This window comes from Pituophis catenifer, unplaced genomic scaffold (genome assembly GCF_029215685.1).
Source record: "Pituophis catenifer annectens isolate HBS135680 unplaced genomic scaffold, rPitCat1.0.hap2 SCAF_6, whole genome shotgun sequence".
Lineage (NCBI taxonomy): Eukaryota > Metazoa > Chordata > Lepidosauria > Squamata > Colubridae > Pituophis > Pituophis catenifer.
In genome coordinates, this window is record NW_027256886.1 from 45,842,883 (window position 1) to 45,865,384 (window position 22,502).

The 22,502-nt window shown below is 33.4% G+C and overlaps 1 protein-coding gene across 1 annotated transcript; it reads right to left on the reverse strand.

Annotated features, from left to right (window-relative positions):
* Positions 1 to 358: 358 nt before the first annotated feature.
* STN1 (STN1 subunit of CST complex) lies at positions 359 to 22,496 on the reverse strand. Its single transcript, XM_070946222.1, has 10 exons — positions 22,380 to 22,496; positions 17,315 to 17,512; positions 15,176 to 15,271; positions 12,722 to 12,793; positions 12,082 to 12,255; positions 11,744 to 11,855; positions 10,791 to 10,959; positions 5,712 to 5,834; positions 4,390 to 4,462; positions 359 to 3,141 (listed from the first exon to the last, which is right to left on the reverse strand). Exons 2-10 carry the CDS (start codon positions 17,445 to 17,447, stop codon positions 2,984 to 2,986), a joined length of 1,110 nt encoding a protein of 369 aa, XP_070802323.1. The 5' UTR covers positions 17,448 to 17,512; positions 22,380 to 22,496; the 3' UTR covers positions 359 to 2,983.
* Positions 22,497 to 22,502: the final 6 nt, after the last annotated feature.

Sequence of the window (22,502 nt, forward strand, 5' to 3'; positions counted from 1 at the left end):
ATTTTGGTCAGATTTTTTTTTTTTACATCTCATAAACCTGGCATTTTCACAGAGGTATATCCACTATATCTACATACATAAAATACAAATTAAAAAACCAGACTAGAAAAAAATCAATACTGAAAATGCAGTTTTGTAGAAAGATATAGCCTAAATATCTTAAAGCTCTTCGCAGTGTGCTTTTGCAAAAGGAAATTAAAAAAAATACTAGCCAGTTTTTTAAAATATAGTAACTAAAGTTTCAAGAAGCATATCTTTCTCAGTCATGAAGTACATACAGGTCTCATTTTGAACATGGAAAATCACCTTAAATTTAAATATGTATTTAAAAAAATTAAACATTTAAATATGTAAAGAAACTTTATTACAAAATATAAGTTCCATGATATATATATAAAGAAACTCCTGTATTAAATATAAGTTTTCCAAGTTTGTTTCAACAGCACCACACTGTGGCAATATACATATTTGCAAGTTAGGTTACTTTTGTTTTCGTTAAGATAATTACCAACTCATAAAACAGATTATCATTACATTCCATGAGAATTCAATTTCTATGGAAGAATAAAAGTGCATGACATTGTGCTTTTGCCATCAAGTTACAAGATAATGAAATGGAGACACAACTTGATTTCAGAATAGCAGAAATGTTTTTTACCTGACTAAATTATTTTTATGAACATCCCTGAAGCTATATTACAAAAGAAAGGGAAACTAAACTTCCCGATTATTAGATGCTATGGTAAATATTAAAGAAGAAAATACTTAGTAATTTAAAAGTTAAGTATTAAAAATTTAAATATTTTAAGAAAAAAATCTGAATCTTTATTTAGGAAATCTATCTTCCATACAGTCCGACAACAGACTTGAAGGGGGTTTTTTTCACTTTGGATCATACATTGTAGACGACCAGTGGCTTTTAGAAGACATACAAAGGGCTTTTGGTGACAAAATCAGATTTGTGGATAAAACAAATTACTCTCAATGGCATCACTTGGAACATGGCTCTTACCTACTGAAAACCTTATGAAAGGATGTTAAGTGTTAAAATGTGGTCATTTTAGGAACCTATCATTGCTGTTGCTGCTGCTTTTTTCAGGAAGAGGTTATCCTTCCCTAAAGGACTCTGACTAAAATACTTCCATTATTCCGTTGCAATATTGTACCTGGGTAGATTATTTTAGCTACACACTGGCTTCCTAAAATAATTGTTAGTGAAAACATGGCTGAATTTGTGTGACATATCGAGCCACAAGCCAAACAACTATTTTTTACAATACTTTGTTGGGCAAAGCAGCAAGTCTGGTTAATTTATGGTCTAGTATGTCACATGAACCTAGAAAACGTAATTCAGTTAGCTATGATTTATTTTACTATGGATGAGTAATGTGCAAACATGCTAGCATCGAAAGAAAAAATGAAACAGTATTTGAATTCTGCTTATTTAGGTAAGAAATGGGAAAGAGGGTACTGATGTTTTGCCATCCATACTGTTACAAGGCAGGTCTTAGTAGTGACTCAAACCCATGTTTGGTTGAGTTTGGCCCGTTGAATTCCAACAACACTCTATATGTCTCTTCTCTCATTTCAACTCTCTTAACTCTTCTGTGAACTACAGGGACTAATGGATCCACAAGAGGGGAAGAGATCACATAGGTGCAATCTGATCCAATGCCTCAACCACCCACTTATTCCAAGTGGCAACTGAAACTTCAGATGGACCGTGCTGCAGACCAGTAGGAATATCCTAGTCCCTCTGAAACCCACCTGGGTCCATCAATTGCTGGTATGAATCAATCTCATGGGTCAACTCTCTTGACATAAAAGAGGATTTTCAACCGAAAGTTTAGCTAGCTGAACTCATTGTTGCAAAATAAAATAATACCGTGGTTGACTCTAGCTCTTTTAGGATTCATTTTTTCATTATCTATATTGTGGTGGAAACAACAGAAATCTGGTTCTAATCGGGCCCAAACTTATTTATTCAGTTTTGAACTTTACAGACAGCAGATGGAATAACCATATGCCTATTGACATTAATATCCTTAGCTTTGCCTCTTCAAATAAGTAAGAACTAATAAAGAAATCCAATCAACATTTTTAAAATCCTGTCTAAATGCCTCAGAATATGCCCAATTCTTTCTTGTAATTGGAATTTGGACTGTTTCTATGGGGGTTCATATAAAACTGTCACTTTGAATTTTGGGTTAAATTGATAGTTCTTACACCATTTTGATTCTGCTAGGTTTTTTTCAACTTGCATGGAAAAAAGGATCCTAGATTTTAAACAGCATAGCTTCTCAATTTAATACTTAATTTCAATAAGTTTTGAGGCAGCCAATATAACACAGAACTGAAACAAGGAATCTCTGATATCCTTCACAATGTCCAGAACACAACTCCTTGCTAAATGAGGAATTATATCCACAAATTGTTCAATAAATATCTTGGCTATGACAAGTTTTTCTTCTACCTATTCTTTTTTATTTTGTCTGACTTATCATTTTCACTTTTTTTTTTTTTTAATTTGATTTATATGCCGCCCTTCTCCGAAGACTCAGGGCGGCTTACAATGTGCTCAGCAATAGCCTTCATCCTTTTTGTATGTTCATTTTTGGAATGTTATTTTTGTGTTGTTGGTCTCTGGCAGAAAGTTAAACAAATCCAATTACTCTTCCGTGTACATGCAGTTGGGGTTTTTTTTTAACTATGTAGTCCAAAGACGAAGTTTTTTTTTTTTTTAAGTCTATCCAACCACAAGGGGGCAATTGCAACATAATTTTATATGACTGCTTAGTACTTTTTCATCTTAGAGAAAGGAGAAATGCTTCAGACAATATCTACTGGGAATACCACGAAATGAAATGATTTGTATTCTGCATCATCTTCTAAATTAGAAAAATAGCTGAACAGGTACACAGTAAAATTTTTGATATTGTAGATCACTGGATAATGTTTGACTCCAGGCTTCCATTCCCTTAGATTAAAAGACTGTATAGTATTCTTCCATGGTAGTGACAACTTCACTGTTTATCTCCAACCAATCAAGGAGACAACGGACAACAGCTTCAGTGATATAAGGATTATAGCTCTGCTGAATACAACTGAGTATGTGACGAAGGTGGCACCCTTTTTCAGCATCTGCAAATAGAAAGTAAGCATGGGATTACAAATGGTGGACTGTTGTCCTTTCTTTCTTAAAGAATAGAATTCTTACATAGTCTTCCTGGTGCAACTGCAGAACCCATCATTCAGTTAGAAGGCTGGCATCTAAAGGTTTGGCACTTTCATTCTTCCCTTTTAGTACTAATAGTAAGGAATATATGAGTAACTGAAGAACATCATGTCCTGATTCTTGTATTTTTTACTTTCAGACATGAAAGTCTATGTTTTAAACAAAGGAGTGAATAATCAGGAATAATTGCATTCCACTTAGGATATCTTCTTTCTAATAAGAGGAAAAATGGATGGCAATAGGGAGAGGGAAGCATGCTGTTTGGAAAAAAAACATCCAGATGGTTGGTGCTCATTCATCACATAATTAATACTATTTCTTAGCTTTTAGGTGGGGTTCATTGTAAGGTGGGCGTGAAATATTTGTATCTTGGTGTAAGGGCTTTTGAAACTTTTGTTCAGGGAAAAGAAGTAATTTGATATTCTTGTGGCTTAGGATATCTATCGGGAATTCCAGTAAGGCAGACTTTTTTTTTTTTGTATTTTTTTAAAGCAGCACAAGTAACATTGCAAAAATGTGTGTGTTTCTTCAACAAACATAATAAATGTCATAGGATAAGCATTTCATTGTGACTGGTAGAGATATCTATTGAGCAGTATCTATGACTCACTGATGAGGAAAGACAATATGCAAGGTCATTCTTATCCCACCTTGTTTTGATTCTTCTCCCCTGTCCTAAAAGAAAATGCAATTCTCACATATTCCTAATTTTGTTCTTTAGTATGTTTCTTTTGTACCTTGACCTACTAAGGCATTAAAGTTTTTTAAATGAGCTCAAACTTTAACATTTCAGATTTCCAAATACATAATAAAGAAAGATTTTTCAGTATCGTGCTTTCCTATGTCCTTCAAAGATGCCTCACTTACACTCCTAGAAATGCACAATGGATCAATGTATTTAGATCAATACAGAATGCAAAGAATCATTTGGGAAGAGTAAAAGAGACAGTAAAAGAAAGGAGTGTGGACAATTGATCAAAGACAAATATTTTAATACAGAAATCAAGAAGTATCTAAAATTATAAGAAAATATGTAAAAGAACTTCCAGCAGGAATTTTCAAATAATTCCACTTTTTATATTGTGTGAATAATACAAATAAGAAATAATAAGATATCTACTTCTGCTTGCAGTTAAGATAGTGAGCTTACTTACATTTTGGTCTCTTACAATCAGCTCGGATAACTTCAAGAGTTACTTTGTGCAATTCTGTATCCTGTTCAGTAACCTAAAATATAAGGATAAACTGCTAAATGAAAGGTTAGGTTTATTAGAGACTGCAACATTCTCATCTCAAAAGAATATAATAATGGGAAGGAAAATTTCATGTAATCATCATGCAGTGATATTTCATCTTTCAGATCTCCCATTCAAAATCAACCCCTATTTAAACACTATAGCCAGCATCGTACATTGTGCTAAACTATCATTTATTCCATTATCAGAAATGTTCAAACAGATTCAAATTTAAATCATCATTTACAAACTACAATCATGGGATTCTTATATCATCTATTTATTACTAAAATGATTGTGACATTAACTCTTAATTGGGCAAAACTATGCATCATAGGGCTTCTCCCCCCCCCCCGCCTAATTTACAGAATACTGTGACCCCACCCATAACTCCTGAAGAAAAGGAATTTGGGAATTTGTGGTTGCTTCACCACTGTAGGGTTGCTGCTTCAGCATCACTGCTGCACTGACCCAATCAACCACAGTCAGATGATTCTCATTTTCAATGTTCCCTGACAGTTTCCCACAAATTCATGGGAGTACCAGTACCTACACTCATACCACACTCCCTTGTTCCCTCCCCCAGCTGGTAATAGCCACTTATTGGCCTTCTGGAAAGAGAAGGGAAGGGAACAGAAAGAAGGGAGGGAGGGAGGGAGGGAGGGAGGGAGGGAGGGAGGGAGGGAGGGAGGAAGGAAGGAAGGAAGGAAAAGATTGCAATGCTCGCTGCTAGCTTCCCACAAGGAAACTCAATGGGCAAGCTGACAGACAGTTGAAACTCCCTCTCTCACTGATTTTCCCCCCACCCATATTCATTTTGTTTTTCTATTTAGATAAGGAAATATTTCTGAAATACTGAGTCAAGTACACAGGTTATCTAGTGCTATGCTAAAATATGGCCAATATAAACTCAGCATATAACAATATTATTTAACTCCAAGATTCCTACTTATTGTTACTATATGCACTCAGCTCCAATTTCTACTTGGAAGAGAAAATGATTTCTTTCCTTCCACATTTTTAATGAATGTACCCAATCTGCATCTCCCAAAGTTACACATGAAATTAAATCTGCTTATATCTATTTAATCACTCTACTCATTTCAGATAATCTAAAACAGTATTTTCAAACTCTACTGTTCATTTGCCAGTAGCATTAGTCTGCCACCAGCATATTCCATATAATAACTGAATGTAAATATAGTGGGATGCAAGGAAAACTATACGCCTTCAATACTTACATAATACATATTTTGAGAAGTCTTTGATTTTTGAAAAAGAACACCATCTTTCTGCAATAACTCTATTGCTTCCATGAATGACTTTCTAATCAGTCTGGAACAAGGACCAGCTTTGGAACCTGTCTGATGGGAAAAGAGTAAAAAGTAGATAACATAATTGCATAAGAAGATACAGAGGCACTTTATATGCTTGTTTAGGCTGTTTATTTCACTTATTAGAGGAATAAAAGTGAAAAGATCTTACCTTTAAATAGCAATAAACTCTTTATCCTTATGATTTAATAGAGTGCGGCTAGCAGTATTTCAGACATTAGAAAAGTTTGCTGCCTAAGCAATTTACCTAAAGAGATGCTGATGAATTATTAATATAATAGAAACAGTAAATGAATGAACTAAAAGGTTTACCAGAGAAAAGAAAAGAGCTTCCTAATTATTCCTTTGGGATAACTGAAAATTATATAACTGAAGTCAGGCTGTAATTAAAATCATCATATAAACTGGCATAAGGCTCAGCTTGGACAGCTCCTTTAACAGAGTTGTAAATCATGAAATATTTTGGAGTGATAGAAAAAGTATACAAGAAATGGGTAGCAGCTAGGAGAAACATTTTAGGAAACCTGACTTCTGTGGTTTTCTTAACTTTATGTTCCCCTCTTAAAGACGTAATGCAATATGGTTGAGCCAAGCCACACTCCTTTGTTTTCATTATTTTTATTCTCTGAAAGACACAGGACAGCATGGTAATGATATGGCAGTGGAATGGCAGGGTTAAAATGTTCTGTTCTGATTTTTACTAAAAATAGAACCTCAGAACAGCATACATATTCCGCTTTTGTTCATCACAGTCATTCCATAAGATAATTTAGGACTAGCTCAAGGTCAGTTTCCTTATCTTCATGGCTGACGAGGACTTTAAAATGTTATCTTCAAATTCTAAATCCAATAGTCATCCACAGAAACTGCCGTGTTGTTCCACTACATTGTAAGCTCTGCCAGCTTGGGTGTGGGAAATATTGCAATACACGAAAAAAAGGATGGGGCTTACGACTCTGAGATGTTCCTGACATCAGTCTGACCTCCTACAGATACTCCTGCTAAAACTTTTGCCTGCTGCACAGTATTATCCTGATCTAACTAAAGATTTGGCTGAAAGAATAGGAAAGAAGTATCAGGAAGTTAATTAGATGGAGAGCATATAGAAGATAGATTAGAAAACTCAAAAAGGAAAACATTAATTCTGCTGAACTATGCATGTGTAATCAAAAGTAAAAACCTATATACTGTCCTAAATAGTATTTGATTAGTTATTAGGAGGAATGAAATATTTCTATAATTCTTAGCTCAAAAGCAATAATCATACTGTAATCTGTTCTTATCTGTGTTTTGTTATAAGAACATACAGATAATATATAAACTGTACTACACTCTACTTCATGTTACTCTGCCAAGTTGTATCATTTTGGTATTGTCTACAACCAATAAACTTTGCTCTTTCAAAACATTTGTGAGCCAAGATTTAGGCCAGAATGGTGTTCATTCTTATGAAAAGTGTTCATGAGACCATGAAACTCCAAGGCATACATGACCCAGCATAAGTGGATATACTCTTTTTATATACATTTCATTATGATACACATATTAAATACATAAGATTTACCAAGCTCAGTGAGTAATTTATTAACCCAGTGATATCTATAGACATGTATGGCATAATAAATTTATTTCTCTTTAAAGAACTACAAATATTGGTCAATAAACATACAGATAGTCCTTGACTTATAACCATTTGTTCAGCAGCCATCTGAAGTTATGACGGCATTTGAACAAATCATGCTTAAGATTGATCCTCCGAGTTTCAGCTGCCACACCGTGCCATAGCATCCCAATGATCACATAATTTTGCTTTGGGCACTTGGCAATTGGTTCATATTTATGACTAGTTGCAGTGACTCATAATCACATGATTGCCATTTGCAACCTTCCTTAACAACTACTCCACTGTTGCTGGAGTAAGTCGCCCAAACCTGCACAATCTCTTCCAGTCCCTCTGTGCTTATGCTGCATCAACCACTCAAGCACCCTCCCTGGCCTGTGCTGTACCTCTTCTGCACTCTTTCCAACTTGTACCACAACTCTGTACACCCTCTCAGGCCCTCCCTGCCCACACTCCCATGGACCCTCATGCTTCCTCTCCCACAGCCACTTGCCTGCCTTCTGTCTTGAGACTTACAACTTTCTGTTGGCTTCCTCACTGGTTTTGGTTATGACTTTGGCTAAGCTGCCTCACCTAACAACTGAATGAAATTCAGTTAATAACATCAACCGGGACTGCAGGGATTGCAGTTTATGGCTGTATCATTTAATGACAGAAATTCCGGTTGCAACTGCTGTTATAAATTAATGATTATTTGCACACTACATTTCCTGTAATTTAATCAACTTCCTCATCTATAGTTCTAATGTATATTTGTTCTATTAAATATTTGAAGATTGCTATCAGACAGATTGCTTTTCATTCAGTCAACTTTCCATGGGGTTAAATTGACATAGTTCACTCTCCCCCTTCCTTTATTAGTATCTTCCAAATGCTGTGCAGTTTTCTTTAAACAAAGTTAATTAAAAAGTCACAATATTCCAAGTATATACCGACAGGAGACAGATTGAAAATTGACAAAAATACATAATCAAATGCTGTTTCGTGATGACTAGTATGTTGCAATGCATTACTTTGATAAAAATAATTGCTTATGAATCCTTTGTTTTAAAGTTGAATGCTATTGGAATATAAGGAACCTTCAGAGGAAAACTGTTCCTTCTTTCTGTTCCTTCTCATGTCATAGTTAGATGATTGAGATTAGATTATATGATTATGCAAGAGCTCTTGCTATTTCCCAGCTGATAGAGTACAAGAAATAAATACATAACAAGAAAATGATTAATTCAGCTGTAATCTGGAGTGTTTCTGTATGTTGTGTTTAAAATTAAAAAAGACAAATTAGTCAAGATATTGGAACCTTAAACAAAGAACTAACAGAGAAAAATAGAATTGTTGATTCTGAGGATGGAAGATTAAAGGTGAGGAAGACATTCTGTCTCCACAGGAACTGACCTTGCAGTTCTAAATGACGATGGAAGCAGAAAGCTCAAGAAATTCAATATGCATCATGAAAGGTCAACAGACCAAACTCCTTTATACTTTTATTGTTGACTGTGATGCTTTTAGAAGATAAATCTATAATTTGAGTTTTAAATGCGAGTACTATATAGCTGGGAAACTCAAAGCCAACAAACAGTATGCCTTAAAAGAAAATTCAAGACAACAAAAGAGTATGGATTTAGAAAGTGAAGGGAAGGGAAACAAGAAAAACCAAGAATTAGTCATGCATGACAGCTAAACATTTCATATAAAAACAGTAACCATTTTGGTTGCATTCAAAAAAGCGCTGGACCTGTTCAACAAAGTCATGGGAATCACCCTTGATGGCAATGTGACTGTCTCTGAAAAGCATCTGCTAGGAAACATGTGGGCTTCCTTGTGCAGTTGGTTGGCTGCTGTTAAAATAGACCAGATGTACTAGATGAACTAGCATTGCTTATATTATGTTCTTACATAACAAGAATGTTCCTAAGCCTGGAAAATACTGTCTTCTATAGGGAACTTGATTCTGATTGGTGTGCTTGGATAAAAATAACATAGAATATTTTTAAAAAACTGAAAAGGATATTATTCACAATTTTAACAATGAGCAGCTAGATTGAGGAATAGTTGGTAGGATTGGGAGTTGGTAGGATGTGTGTGTGTGTATGTGTTTCAATTGAGTGATCATTTTTGAGGGTTGACATTAAAAAAATATAGTATAAAGAAAAGAAAAACTTGCTTAAACATTTTTATTCTCTTGAAAGAAAGTTGTAAGATATAAATTAAACACATTGATATCTTGCTATAATACTACAAAAAAAGATTTTAAATGTTTGTTCAATCCAAATTTTCAAATGATACAAATATGCATATCATCACATACATTAACTTATGCAAATCTGTACCATGGTTATGTGGCTCATGATCTTATTTTCTGCATACTATGAACTTTTTATAAACCAATTCCTATTTAACCAGAAGTGCAATGTAAAACAGAAACATTATGCTATTGAAAATCAGTCCAACTCTCAAACAAGCATTTACTTTATGAATAATTCTGATTTCAATTAGAGGTTAGTGGCTTGGAGCCTCCTAAATCCCTCACCCCTAAGGTCCTTTCCAAACAAGTTAAAATGCCCAGGAAGAATAAGTATAATGTGAGGCAGATGTCAGAATGCTGACAGAACATTACACTGAATGTCCCATCTTTGTAAAAAAAAGTGGGCCTTAATTAACCTTAAGTTCAGGAAAATTTTGTCCCGTTATTCAAGTAACTGTAAAAGGCAGTATTTGTAAAAAAAAATAATTCTAAAATACTCCCTAATATAATTAACAGTGAGTTAAAGCTAAATGTTGAAATCCAACATATAATGTTGCATTTTAGTTTGGTCTATATATTTAATAGTTTTTATCAAAAGACACTTAAAAACCATGCATAATATCAGTTATTTCATCCAGCTCCTGATTATTAAAATCTCATTAAAGCAAGTGCCTAGATTAAAACACTGGGTTTAAGGATGACCCACAGCTAAGAATGGAGCCTATTGTAGAGGAATTTAAATACTCTGTGATTCAAGTTAAATACATAATGCTCCAAATTCATTTCACAATAATACTTAAACAATAGTACACAATGATACTATTCCATATTACATACAAATTCCATTTAAGAACAGTTTTTGGAAATGGAGCTCATTCTTAAACCGGGTACATCTTATATTTTTAAAATAGTTTTTAATTGTCATATCTCAGGTCTAAAACTAGGAGTATACAAATTATTAGGCTGGCACACCATTAAAAGATATGAACTTTATTTTTTTTTAAATATGCAACATTTGTCTAGCCCTAATATTTAGTTCATTTTTTTAATTAATTAATTAATTAATTAATTAATTAATTCTCACAAGAGAAAAACTTCTTACAAAGTTAACTTTACTCACTTGCTCAGCAGTGGTACCAAGTTCATTCTGTTTGGCCAATGATACCAAATCTTCAACTGTTTCTAATTCCTGCATATAGAAGCTCGGAATTTTGTTCCTCAATAGAAAATCCCTTATTTTTTTACTCAGATTCATAACAGAACCCAGTTCATCTGATGCACCATGATTACTATTAATAGAGAATAAATAAAATTTATTTTATTTTAAAATTTATAAATCGTAGCATCTAGTGATCTTCATAGCATCTGCCAATCATGTGGTTTACTTTGTAACCATGTTGCTTAGCACCATTTCACTGTAATGGATTACAATGGCTAAATGAAGACTGCATATAATTTTGGAAGTGGATGGCATGATTATTACAAATCACGTTATGATGTCAGCACACATGATAACAGAGTACACTAAGCACATCTGTGCTCAAAATGTGGCTGACATTTTCGATTACTATTATTTTGACCTCTTTTTCTGGCTTCTCCAACATGACCTGAATGATTGGAAATTATGGGAGTTACACAATATATTTGGAAAGAACTAGACTTAGTTGGGATGTGTCATGGAATATATGAAACTCAAGAATTGGGCTTGAAAATGAGAATATAAATGGCATGAGGAAAGATGTCCATTTATTTTGCTCAATGTGTTGGCCATCTTGAAAGCCCACTGATAGTCAAGGGTTTAATACTTTTTTTTTAATTTGCCAAAGTTTCAGTACAGATTTAAGATGATTTTGCTGAATGCATCTAAGAATTCTTTAATACAATATATACTCTGGGTTCATCGATATCTCTTCCTTATTTCATCCTATATTTATTCATTCCTCATTATTCTTCCTCTGTTTCCATACAATGCTTCCTATAAAATAGCCTGTTTCGTCATTTCTAACTGGGATTCACATTTTCATGAATTAACAACTCAAAACTTAGTTATCAATATATATAGCTTTCACTGACCACTGTGTTTCTTCTGGAAACTGGAATTGCTTATCATAAATATCCTTATATAAACGGGGAAGTTCTAGCATTCTGGAAATTTGAATTTCATACATAGGGTCATCAACTTTATCTGAAAAGATATGAGAAATGTAAAGATATTGAAATTGTTAATAGTGCTTAATAGTGCTAAAAGACTATTTACATTTCATATTTAAAATAAAATAATTCAAAATTCATCAATATAAGAGTTACTACATACCAAAAAAGCCCCAATCTTTTCTGAAAAATGTTCAGATTACAATTTGCAACTTTAAAATAAAGATAAAAATGCATTCTGCTATAAGGTAATTACTCACAATACACAGAAGCCTTGATTTCCCGTTGTTGCCTGTAAATTCGAATGCAACCACGGACTCTGATTAGATCACCAATTTCGAGAATTGTTTTTTTTCGAATTGCTATTTGGAGATTTCTTATCAAGTCATTTAGATTCAGACCACTTAAAGTACTTGGCTGAGATTCCAAATCTGCTGAGAAATATATACATCTCATAAGGTGCTATGTTATTAATAACAATGTTCACTGAACACAATAAAATTAAAGACATTTTCTCAAGTACTTCAATTATGCAAGTCATGTTTCTATAGATATGTATTTTTTCTCACTTAAAAATTGCCATTCTCCTGTTTAGGAAAGACAGGGTCTTATTTTTGGGGAAACATGGTATTACAATAAAAACAATAGCATAAAGTATTATAATACCTATACTATATTTATACATCAAAGAACATACAACACTTAACCAAGCAAATACCCCATTATGAGAAGAAACAATGCTACAGTATCCCATATCTCAAGGGCTACTACAACAATCAAATTTTCATGAGTAAGCAAGATATGAAAAGGTACAGGTTACTGTAAAGGTGTCTGAAAACAACCTTGGCTGGAGCATATATGAATATCCTTAAAGAGGAAAACAACAGCAACAAATATTACCTGACATATTTTTCTTTTCTGCTAAAGCATTTTTCCAGCAGGTGCAGCTTATTACACCAGTGCCATCATCCACTGGAAAAGAATAGTGATAATTTAGATCATTTTGATAGAAATTTTTCCCCTTGATTCCACAAAGGCGGAAGCCTTACATTTTATCCAATGATATTGGGGTTTAAAACTCTCCCAGCTTCCTCTCATCCAATTCTCTTCGTTCTAAAGGTTACTATTTCCTATTATAATAGGAATTAATATAGAAAGTATCTTTCTAGTCATAATAAATAATGATTCTGTCTTCTTGCAGTCCTCATCTGGCATTGATTGGAGCATTTATAAAATGATGCAGTAGAGAAGAATATCAAAGCAGATTAACAAGTATCTGAGGTAAAATGACACATCTGTTTGTGGAGTAATATATGTCATTAATGCTAATCTCCTCATAAACTGAGTATATATTGAAGAGCAGCTGAGAAAAGTGTTAATCTTGCTCTTAAACCTTTCTAGTAGTTCAGCAGTCCTTGGTTTGAAAGACTGCTTCTATTATGTATGGCTTTCTATTTCTGATCATTTCTATTTTACTCTCAGTCTGTAAGGAACCGTTGCTGAAAATTCTGCAACCTCCATCCTTCTGTGTTCTGTTAACTATAGAGGTGATTCTTGAGAATGGATACATTTCTAGGCAATGATTTGTCTCTTCATTTTCCTATGCATTTTACCAGTTACCAGTAATTGTGCATTATTCAGAAATGAATCACACCTTGTAAAAAAACTTTTCTTTGATGATGAAGTCATTATAAATAAAGTTAAGATAAATGTACAGATTTTTCATTAGAAAGGTAAAAAAGAACTTCCTATTTCTTTCTCTTGCAGTTTCTATGCACAAACAGGAGAGTTTCATGAATCATTTGGGCTTGGCAGCTGATGCAACATTTGCTATTCAGCTCACCAGCTGCACAACCTCAATTTTAAGCTGAACCGGAAGTTGTAACTTATTTTGGGCAACTCAGCCTGACTGTGGCTATGAGAACAAGGAGGAGCATATTGGTACACAGTATGAGAAATGAACTAAAAATAGTTTGACCATGTGGAGAAACAGAGAATGAGGAGTAATTGGAAACAGGTAAATATTCCCAATAAAATACTTATTTTTGCTAAGTTCTGTTTGGGTAGCAATAAGAAGCTGGTTACAAAATGAAAAATGGAAGGTTTACAATGAGAGTGAATAAAGGGCAATCAGAAAGAGAAAACTATGCATAATATAGTCACATTTCCTCTCTTTCACACTCAGAGCTTCTGAACTACTAGAAACATTCAAGGCAAGAATAATACTTGCATTCCTTGCAATATGTTTGAATAGGCGTGAATTCTTGGCATCAAGCAAGTGTTATAGTTTCATATTTAATTTGGGTATACAATACTTATACCTTCTTATACATTCCCAGAAGTCAGTACTAGAAGAAAATTACTCCATTACTACCCCATACTCCAAAGCTGAAAAACAGCACTTGCTTTAAGCCAAGAATTTGGGTATATCAAAACTGAATGTGAGGAGTGTCTGGGGAATATGTTTGCCTTTTGATTCATAAGATCAAAGTTTCTACCTTTTAGCAACTATCTGAAATCAATGGCTTTGGTCACCAAAACAACTAGGTTGAAGTATTATCAGTATATAAGTAGGCAGGTCATTTTTTTATTTTTGTTTTCCATCTCTTAGAGGTAAATCTAAAAAGATGTCAGAGAAAAGTTTTGAAGGAGATGTGAATTAACAAACTGAAGGTTACTCCAGATGTCAATTAGCACACTCTGATATGTGCCATTAAACATTCCAGATGGAAACAAAGGACTTGCTTCTGAATATACGTGCATAGGCTTTCACTGTTAATGCAGGCAGTATTTTGAGTGATTAAACATGGTGCAAGAAGATAACCTTAATGAAAATATGCAAGATCTGTTGCTTAGGAGAAGAGCTTGAAGCAGGGCCGGATTTTCTTATAGGCTAACTAGGCTTCAGCCTAGGGCCTCAAGATCAAGAGGGGCCTACATTCAAATTGTTAGCAAAATTAAAATTACACTTTCACTATAGGTGAAAGGGCCTCATAAGTGGAATAGCCTAGGGCCTCTTTTCATCTAAATCCGGCCCTGGCTTGAAGCATTTTTTAAAGTTATGAACAAGATAATATTCAGAAGCAACTTAGGCAGATACCTCCCTAGATCATTGAACTATAAGGAGGAGGAAAAAGGGATAGAGAATATCAGACTATATTAACCAGTCTTAATATAAGTAATTTTAACTTTCCTATAGAGGTGATTTCCAGTCTGGTCTCCCTAGAGAGACTAAGACATATACATTTCTCTAGAAATATTGGTTCTATAGAATTATAGATTAATATTCATAATATTAATCCTACTAAAAATGAAACTAAAACTAAAAAACAAAAATCTTTAATTATCAATTACCTCCACAAATATAAAAGGAATCTTTTTCTTTTATTAGAACCACCATACCAAAAATATCCACTTGTCTTATTGGATGTCTGTTGTAAAAGAATATACCTTAGAAAAAAACAAAAAATGAAAATAGTAAAGTCCTAGATTTAGTTCTTTAAAAACATTGTGTTTTCACAATGTTAGGATTCCAAAATACTACTAACATTTTTTATTCTTAGCCATTATGTTAATTTTAATAGTTTCACATATCCTGATCAAGAAATCCAAAGGTTATGATCATTGATATAAAACAATTTATCAAAGTACAGTATTACAATATTTTGATACATTACTACCAAGAGCCTTGGTAGTACAAGGGTTTAAGGCACCCTGTTATTAAGCTGCTTAAGACCAGCTGCCTGCAATTACTGCAGGGTTCGAATCTCGCCAAGGCTCAAGGTTGACTCAGCCTTCCATCCTTTCTAAGGTAGGTGAAATGAGGACCCAGTTTGTGGGGGCAATAAGCTGACTTTGTATAAATATACAAAAGGATGAAGGCTATTGCTGAGCACATTGTAAGCCGCCCTGAGTCTTCGGAGAAGGGCGGCATATAAATCAAATTAAAAAAAAAAAAAAGTTTCAGATTACAAAATTCAGATTTGAATATGACACTTATGGAATATTTAATTCAAATGTTTTACATTTTATTCTGTAATTAAAGACAATGAAATTTGATTAAAGTTTGATTAAAAAACAAACCACAGATTCACAATTTATGGGTATAGACAAACTTACTATCATAATCTGTACCCTATTCCAATTTATTTGTGTACCATAATTTGTACACATAAAATTATCCCTTAAATTTTCCTCAGCAATAGCTATTTTCCACATGAAGTATTATTCTTGAATAGCAGCTCACAATATAAATTATTGATAGCTGCAGGGAGAGTAAAAAAAGTCAAGTTGGTGGATGAAGCAATGTAATTGAAGCCCCATTGCTCTTTATGGGCATGCAGTTCATGTATGACATCCTCATTCCCTTTTCCATATGCCACTGATAGAGGCTAATAGGAACTCACTTAAATGGCAGTCATTTCATATTCTACAAACTTTTCTTCCTGCCATTTAAAAACAAAGATTCATTCTGATCTCGATGACAAACTTGCCACCCCAACTGATGACTATAAAATGCCACATATAAGTTATATAGTATTACAATTGAAAACATTCTATTTTCATAGTATGATTCATTATTCCATTTGTGTAGAGGTGGAAGATTCTGAAGTGTGCATGAAAAGTATCCAATGATTATTTTTAGGCTGTTGTGTAAGATATACAAATGGTGGAAAATAGGAAATCAGATAAGGATATTATTGGCAGAAAGACTGAGCCATTCCTAATACATTTTTTAAATTTCAAGTTTTCCCCAATGTTTAAGTTATTCAAGATCATGTACAAAAAGACAAAAAATTGTTATACAATAATTTTTTCTTGGTTGTATAGTAAGTATACAATCTATAGCATAGTCTATATTATAGATTGTGTAGTTATAGCAATCATACACAAATAAAACAATGACTTCATTTAATTAAAAGCCATGCCCTTACCTCCATTTACATCAATACACAGTTTTTAGTGCTAGAAAAATCATGGCATCGCTTATGTTGCACAATTAATCAATACTTTGGAAAGACTTACATCCAAGATTCAATGGAGGCGAAGAACTTTATATAATTCATTCTTATAAAGTTCAAGAAATAGATAAGATTTAGAAACACAAAGATTAGAACAGAATCAAATGTACATGTTTACTGATTAAAAACTGTTAATTCAAAATATTTAAAATAATTCATTGGTGCTTTCTGGTAATAACTACAGATACCTTTAATTATTTTTGTTGAGTTATAAATTTATTAGATTCAAGTTATTCTTTCACTATGTTCCAAACAAATGAAAAGATTCTAGTTTGAGGTCTCTGAAAGTAATGCAACATTGGAATGAAAGGGAAGAGATTTCAGCACATCAATGGAAGTGCCAAAGGAATGGAGAAAATTTGTAATCAAGATTATCCACCACAACATAATAATGCTTGGTTTTTCAGTAAAACAAGCTATGGTATTTATATAGCTATAAAGTTATAAAGTTCATAGCAATTTCACTACTTACCTGGAACCTGTTTAGACTCTTTCATTTCTAATATGTCTTTAATGTATAGTCTTGCAAAGGATGAAAAGATTGGATTCAAACCCCACAAAAGTGATGGGACCTCATCTTCTGTTTCTATAGCTGCAGCACACATTCCAAAATAATTTAGGTCCAAGAACAGATTAACCAATCATCGATTAAAGTTGATATGAAATAAGTCTGGTGGGAATAAAGTATATATAATATAAACATGTCATATGCAATATAATCACTTACTGTACAAAAACTGAAAAAATGCTATTTTACAAAAGAATTATATCCAATTATGTAAAAATTCACTGTTATGATAGGGAATCTGGAAAATAAAAAGCACATATTTTAAATTGGGAGTAGTCAAATGCAAAAATTCTACATGCTTCTCCACATAGGCCCTCAATCATCATTAGAAGGCTTATACCAGTTTACCCAAACATATAAACTTTGACATGCATTCATGAAATAGGATACCTTTTTGGAATTACATGTGTTATAGGGAAACAATGTTAAATCCGTCAACTCCTAAAATTCTATTGTTTTAGAATATATGTAAAAAGACAGCTCTTTGAGAATTTAGGCAGTTCCCATTTTGGTTTCTCTTGTTTAATGTTATTTCAATAGAGGGAGACCAACTATTTTTACTTGTTTCATTAATTAATATTTTGACTTTAGAGTCTGTAGCTGTTTTTGGGAGGTTTGTGCATTATAAAAGTTTTAAAATATTGTATGATATTAAAAATATCTACTAGTATTAGTGCTTTTACTGAAGTCACTTGCAAGAATGTTTAAACACACATCTTGGAATTCAAGTTTTAAAATAGAGTATAATTAGCTTCATAGTGGTTGGTTCACTTTCTGAGAAAATTGATGGGAAGGCCTATTAAGGAAGTATAAGCACATACACAATTAAGACCCAGAAGTCTTAGCATGATTTCTAAAAGGGAAACTAAATTGGACAGTGTCAAGCATACATACATAGGGAAGATAGGCAAGTAGGGCCAGAAAGAGCTATCAAACAACAGTTAATCCTGGCTTTATATAATGCAGAACTGTCTTGAAACAAAATAAGCTGTTCTAATGCTTTTAGCTGAAATATTTCACTTGGCCTAGCTCCAGTTTTAGTAGAAATAGAAATGTAGTTGTAGTTGTAGTAGTAGTAGTAGTAGTAGTAATAGTAGTAGTAGTGTCTTCTGCACTTACACCTCACTACTAAGGTTTGATATGACTGAATTCCATGTGTCACAGCAGTTCCAAAATGGTGCTTAGAAGTAGAAAATACCTGTGGGCCTTCATTAAAATATGTTTTATTTAAGCATTATCAAAACAAGACATCCATATGAGGCTTCACACCAGCTTATTTATCTACTTCCCTATACTTAATACAGCATCTACAGAAAAAACATGAATATTCAAGTTCATACTTTTGTACTAATGAATGGAAAGTTTAATATCAGCAATAATAAGGATCATGAAATTGGTGGTGTAAATGAAAAGATGGAATGTAATATAGAATTTAGATAAGAATTGCAGGCAGGTCATTGCATACTTTGCCAAGGTGACCTGTCCTTCATGCTAGATCAAGGTACATTTCCAGTGACATTAATAGAGCAATTAGGAATATAACACCAGTCATTAAAGAATGACTACTGTAGTTTCATTCTCTGGAATTGTTTCTCTTAATTAGCTGAACCTCAGCATGTTCTGTACTGTATTTGCTACACAATCTTCCTTTGATCCATTTGAAGTGATCCAATAGTTCAGGCTTGTTTTATTTTCCAGCAACAGGGGAACAAAAACCACTGTCAGATTTAAGAAATTAAGAGACATTATGTGAAGCAAAGTTGCATAGGAGATCCTACAATCTACCCTCTGTTCCTACCACAGAATACATCTGTATATTATTTTGTATCTGGAGGCAAAGAGTGCTTTGGTTCTATATGACGGCCATACAGTTCAATTTGCATATTTGCCGAGGACTGTACAGCTGCCTTTTCTCCCTCCTGAGGAAACACGCATATACAGAAAACAGATGCTATCTGAAACAGTTTTGTCTTATATTTCAAAGCACTGACCAACCATAATGGTTCATTTTAATATATTGATGTGTGCATGTAATACTAACTACTGCACTGAAGTACAATAATGAATATATAATATTAATATGATATTGATTCTGACTTTAATAAGCTGTCTCACATATTTTTAAAATCTCACACATTTTTCACTTATCCAACTAATACATTTCATGTATAAAATTTTCTGTCCTTCCAAATATAAATCTAACTCTTGCAGAGGTAGCATTCAAGCTCACCAAAGTTTAACAATATAGAAATATAGTATAGTATATAGTAAAAAATATAACCTTAACTTCGTGGTACAATATAGAATATATTCTGTGTTTTCAATTATAGCAACACAATTGAGCCTAATTGTTACACATCTCAATCTTAATATGATTGCATTACTAAGAGTACAGTCCCAAATAGCCTTAATAGGAGCTTAGAAGGATTAACTCTTGAGAAATCATGTGAAGATTTAGTTTACAGTACAATTAAAAAGCTCAGAAATACTGTACATATTTTGTATTTGCCGAGTCTAGTTCAGATAGCATGCATACACAAATATATATATTAATAAAAAATATCTATTTAAGACCAGTTTAGCCAGCCAACTATTCTTTAAGAGAAATTTTTAATGTAAATATCAGAAAACATGTCTAAATATATTTTTGCTTCATCTACTTTAAGACTACAGTATTTGAAATTCTGCTTTCATTCTCTTTCGTCATCAAATTCTTTTTCATCAAAACATTAAGATGATTTGTGTTCCTATTAATCTCTGCAAAGAGTTTATCACATAATGTACAACCACAATTAAGAACTCAACTGATATTTTATGGCCAGGAGAATTTAATTGCTTTATCTGATAAGTTAGTAATAAGCTGCTTACTTTCTTTGAAGTAAAAGAACAATTTCACTGGCTTTAAAAGTATTTTTGCTTATAGTGGGCAATCTTTATAAAATGATAAACGATGCATTATTTCTACTAAAGAAACAATATTAAAATTAATGCTATTGTGCAAGAAATATTAATATTGTATACACTTATTAAGCAAGCCTTTGGAGATTTGAGTTCAACTGTATTTAGGGGAGCTTAATTTAACTAAGTATCTATAGGACTGAAGCCTCACTGGCATATGAAGCACCATTGCAGGGTGAAAAAAGACAATAAAAATTGTATGTTTTAAATATGCTTTAACTTAAATAACTATATGTTTGACTCTTACTAATTACCAAACAGGATCAGTTCACTTCTTTTTAAGAAAGAGATCCTCAGTTGGTTCCCTGCAGAGTTGTATAATCCAGTTATTTTAGTTTCAATATTAATATAAGGATCTAATTTCTACAGCAGCTGAATGAATTTGTCACAGAACCCAGAGACATGACCTCAAATCAGGCTACCATATGATCTGCTTTAAATACCTATTTGGATTAACTTAATTTGTAAAAAAAAAAAAAAAAAACCTTTTCAAAATGACTAAGGAAATATTAATACTAATTCATCAGATAAAATTGAATGAAAAAGAAACTATGTTAAGTGCACAATGAAGCAGCAAGACCATTCCAATTTCACATTTTTTATTTTATCTAAAAGTGATATATAACATTTAGAACAAAACTGCATAATAATGTTTCTATTCAAAAAGTTACTTTTTCTACTGCCTTCACATGAAAAATTGCCCATCTAAATGCAAACAATGATTTTTGTTTTCCTCATTTGTGTCCCAGCAATCTGTTCTTATGAAGTTTCTTTTACAACTCATATTGCTCAGTTGGGTGTATTCCTTAAATTGTTCAGAGAAAATTGCAGCTCTACGGTATTCAGATTTTTGAAATTAAAACTGGTAATGACATATCACTATTACAATAATGGCAATTTTCATTAAGAAAAATTTTCCATCAAGAAGGAAGAATGATTCCCAGGTCAGAGAGAGCAGACAGATGAAAAATGGAGGCTTTTATGTACAGGAATTTAACAAATTGTGTTAAAACTGAAAATAAAATATTTAAAGTATGCTTATGAAATCAGAATAAGTTATAAAAGGAAGTCTACTTAAAAAGATGAACAAATATTTAATTATCTCTTAGTAGTCTGAAACATGTAAACAATTGTGTTTTTCAAGATCAGGAGATGAGAAACTAGCACCTGCAAGGGAATGCAGGATTTAATAAGAGAACTAAGCTCAGGAACAAACTGAGAAATTTAGCAGTCAAAATATGGGCTTTAAAAAACTTTTAAAGCAGGACAAACATCTCCACTTCTCAAATAAAAATGAAATAATTTCACATGGACATTAAGTGAAAAGGGGGAAGCTATACATACACCATGTTCAACAAAAAATAGAAATAGCAATGGAACTACTTTGAATTTGCAAAACAGATGATAAGAGTAATCTACCATTTTTGCTTTAAGACCAAGAATGGAAGCAACAACCCTAATTTTGCCCTAGAATAAGTAGCTTTGGACATTCCTTTCTCTCGACATAAGCCTTTACATAACCAAAGTATTGTTACAATGTTTCATGCCTATTGTATTTATATTTACTCCAGTAAAGCTGTTTTGAGGTAAGGAGACACTTGCTTTTGAATCAACATTTTAATGCACGATAGGTGGCTCCAGACTGGCTGAGGGCTAAACTCAGATCTCCCCTCAAAATTGTCATGACAAAACCGCACTCATCCAAGCATTCTCAGTTTAAAGAAAGTGATCGTCGGAAGAGTAAATGAAGTCTCAGATTCCCAGCCCAGAACACCAGTCGGGTGTGTTTAAACGTTGTTCCTGCTTTCCTAGTCCTTCGGTGCTACAGAGGAAGCCCCTAAATAATCCCCCGCCCCCCCCTCCCCACACACACCCGGGCTTTCGGTAGTCGAGAAACCATACTAGGGCGTCCTCGAGTCTCCTCTCATAGCCATCCCCTACCCCCCCCCACCCCCGGCCTCAGCTCTTCTCTCACTCCTCTGACCTCAATTCTAAAGCCGGCCTGCCTTACCCGCCAGAGAGACCGGCGGCGCTCTCATTGGCTTCTTTACGAAGGCGGAACGGTGTCCGACAGGACGAGCTAGCGCAGAGAAACCGGAAGAGATTTCATCTTTTTGCTTTCTGCCCCGCCTTT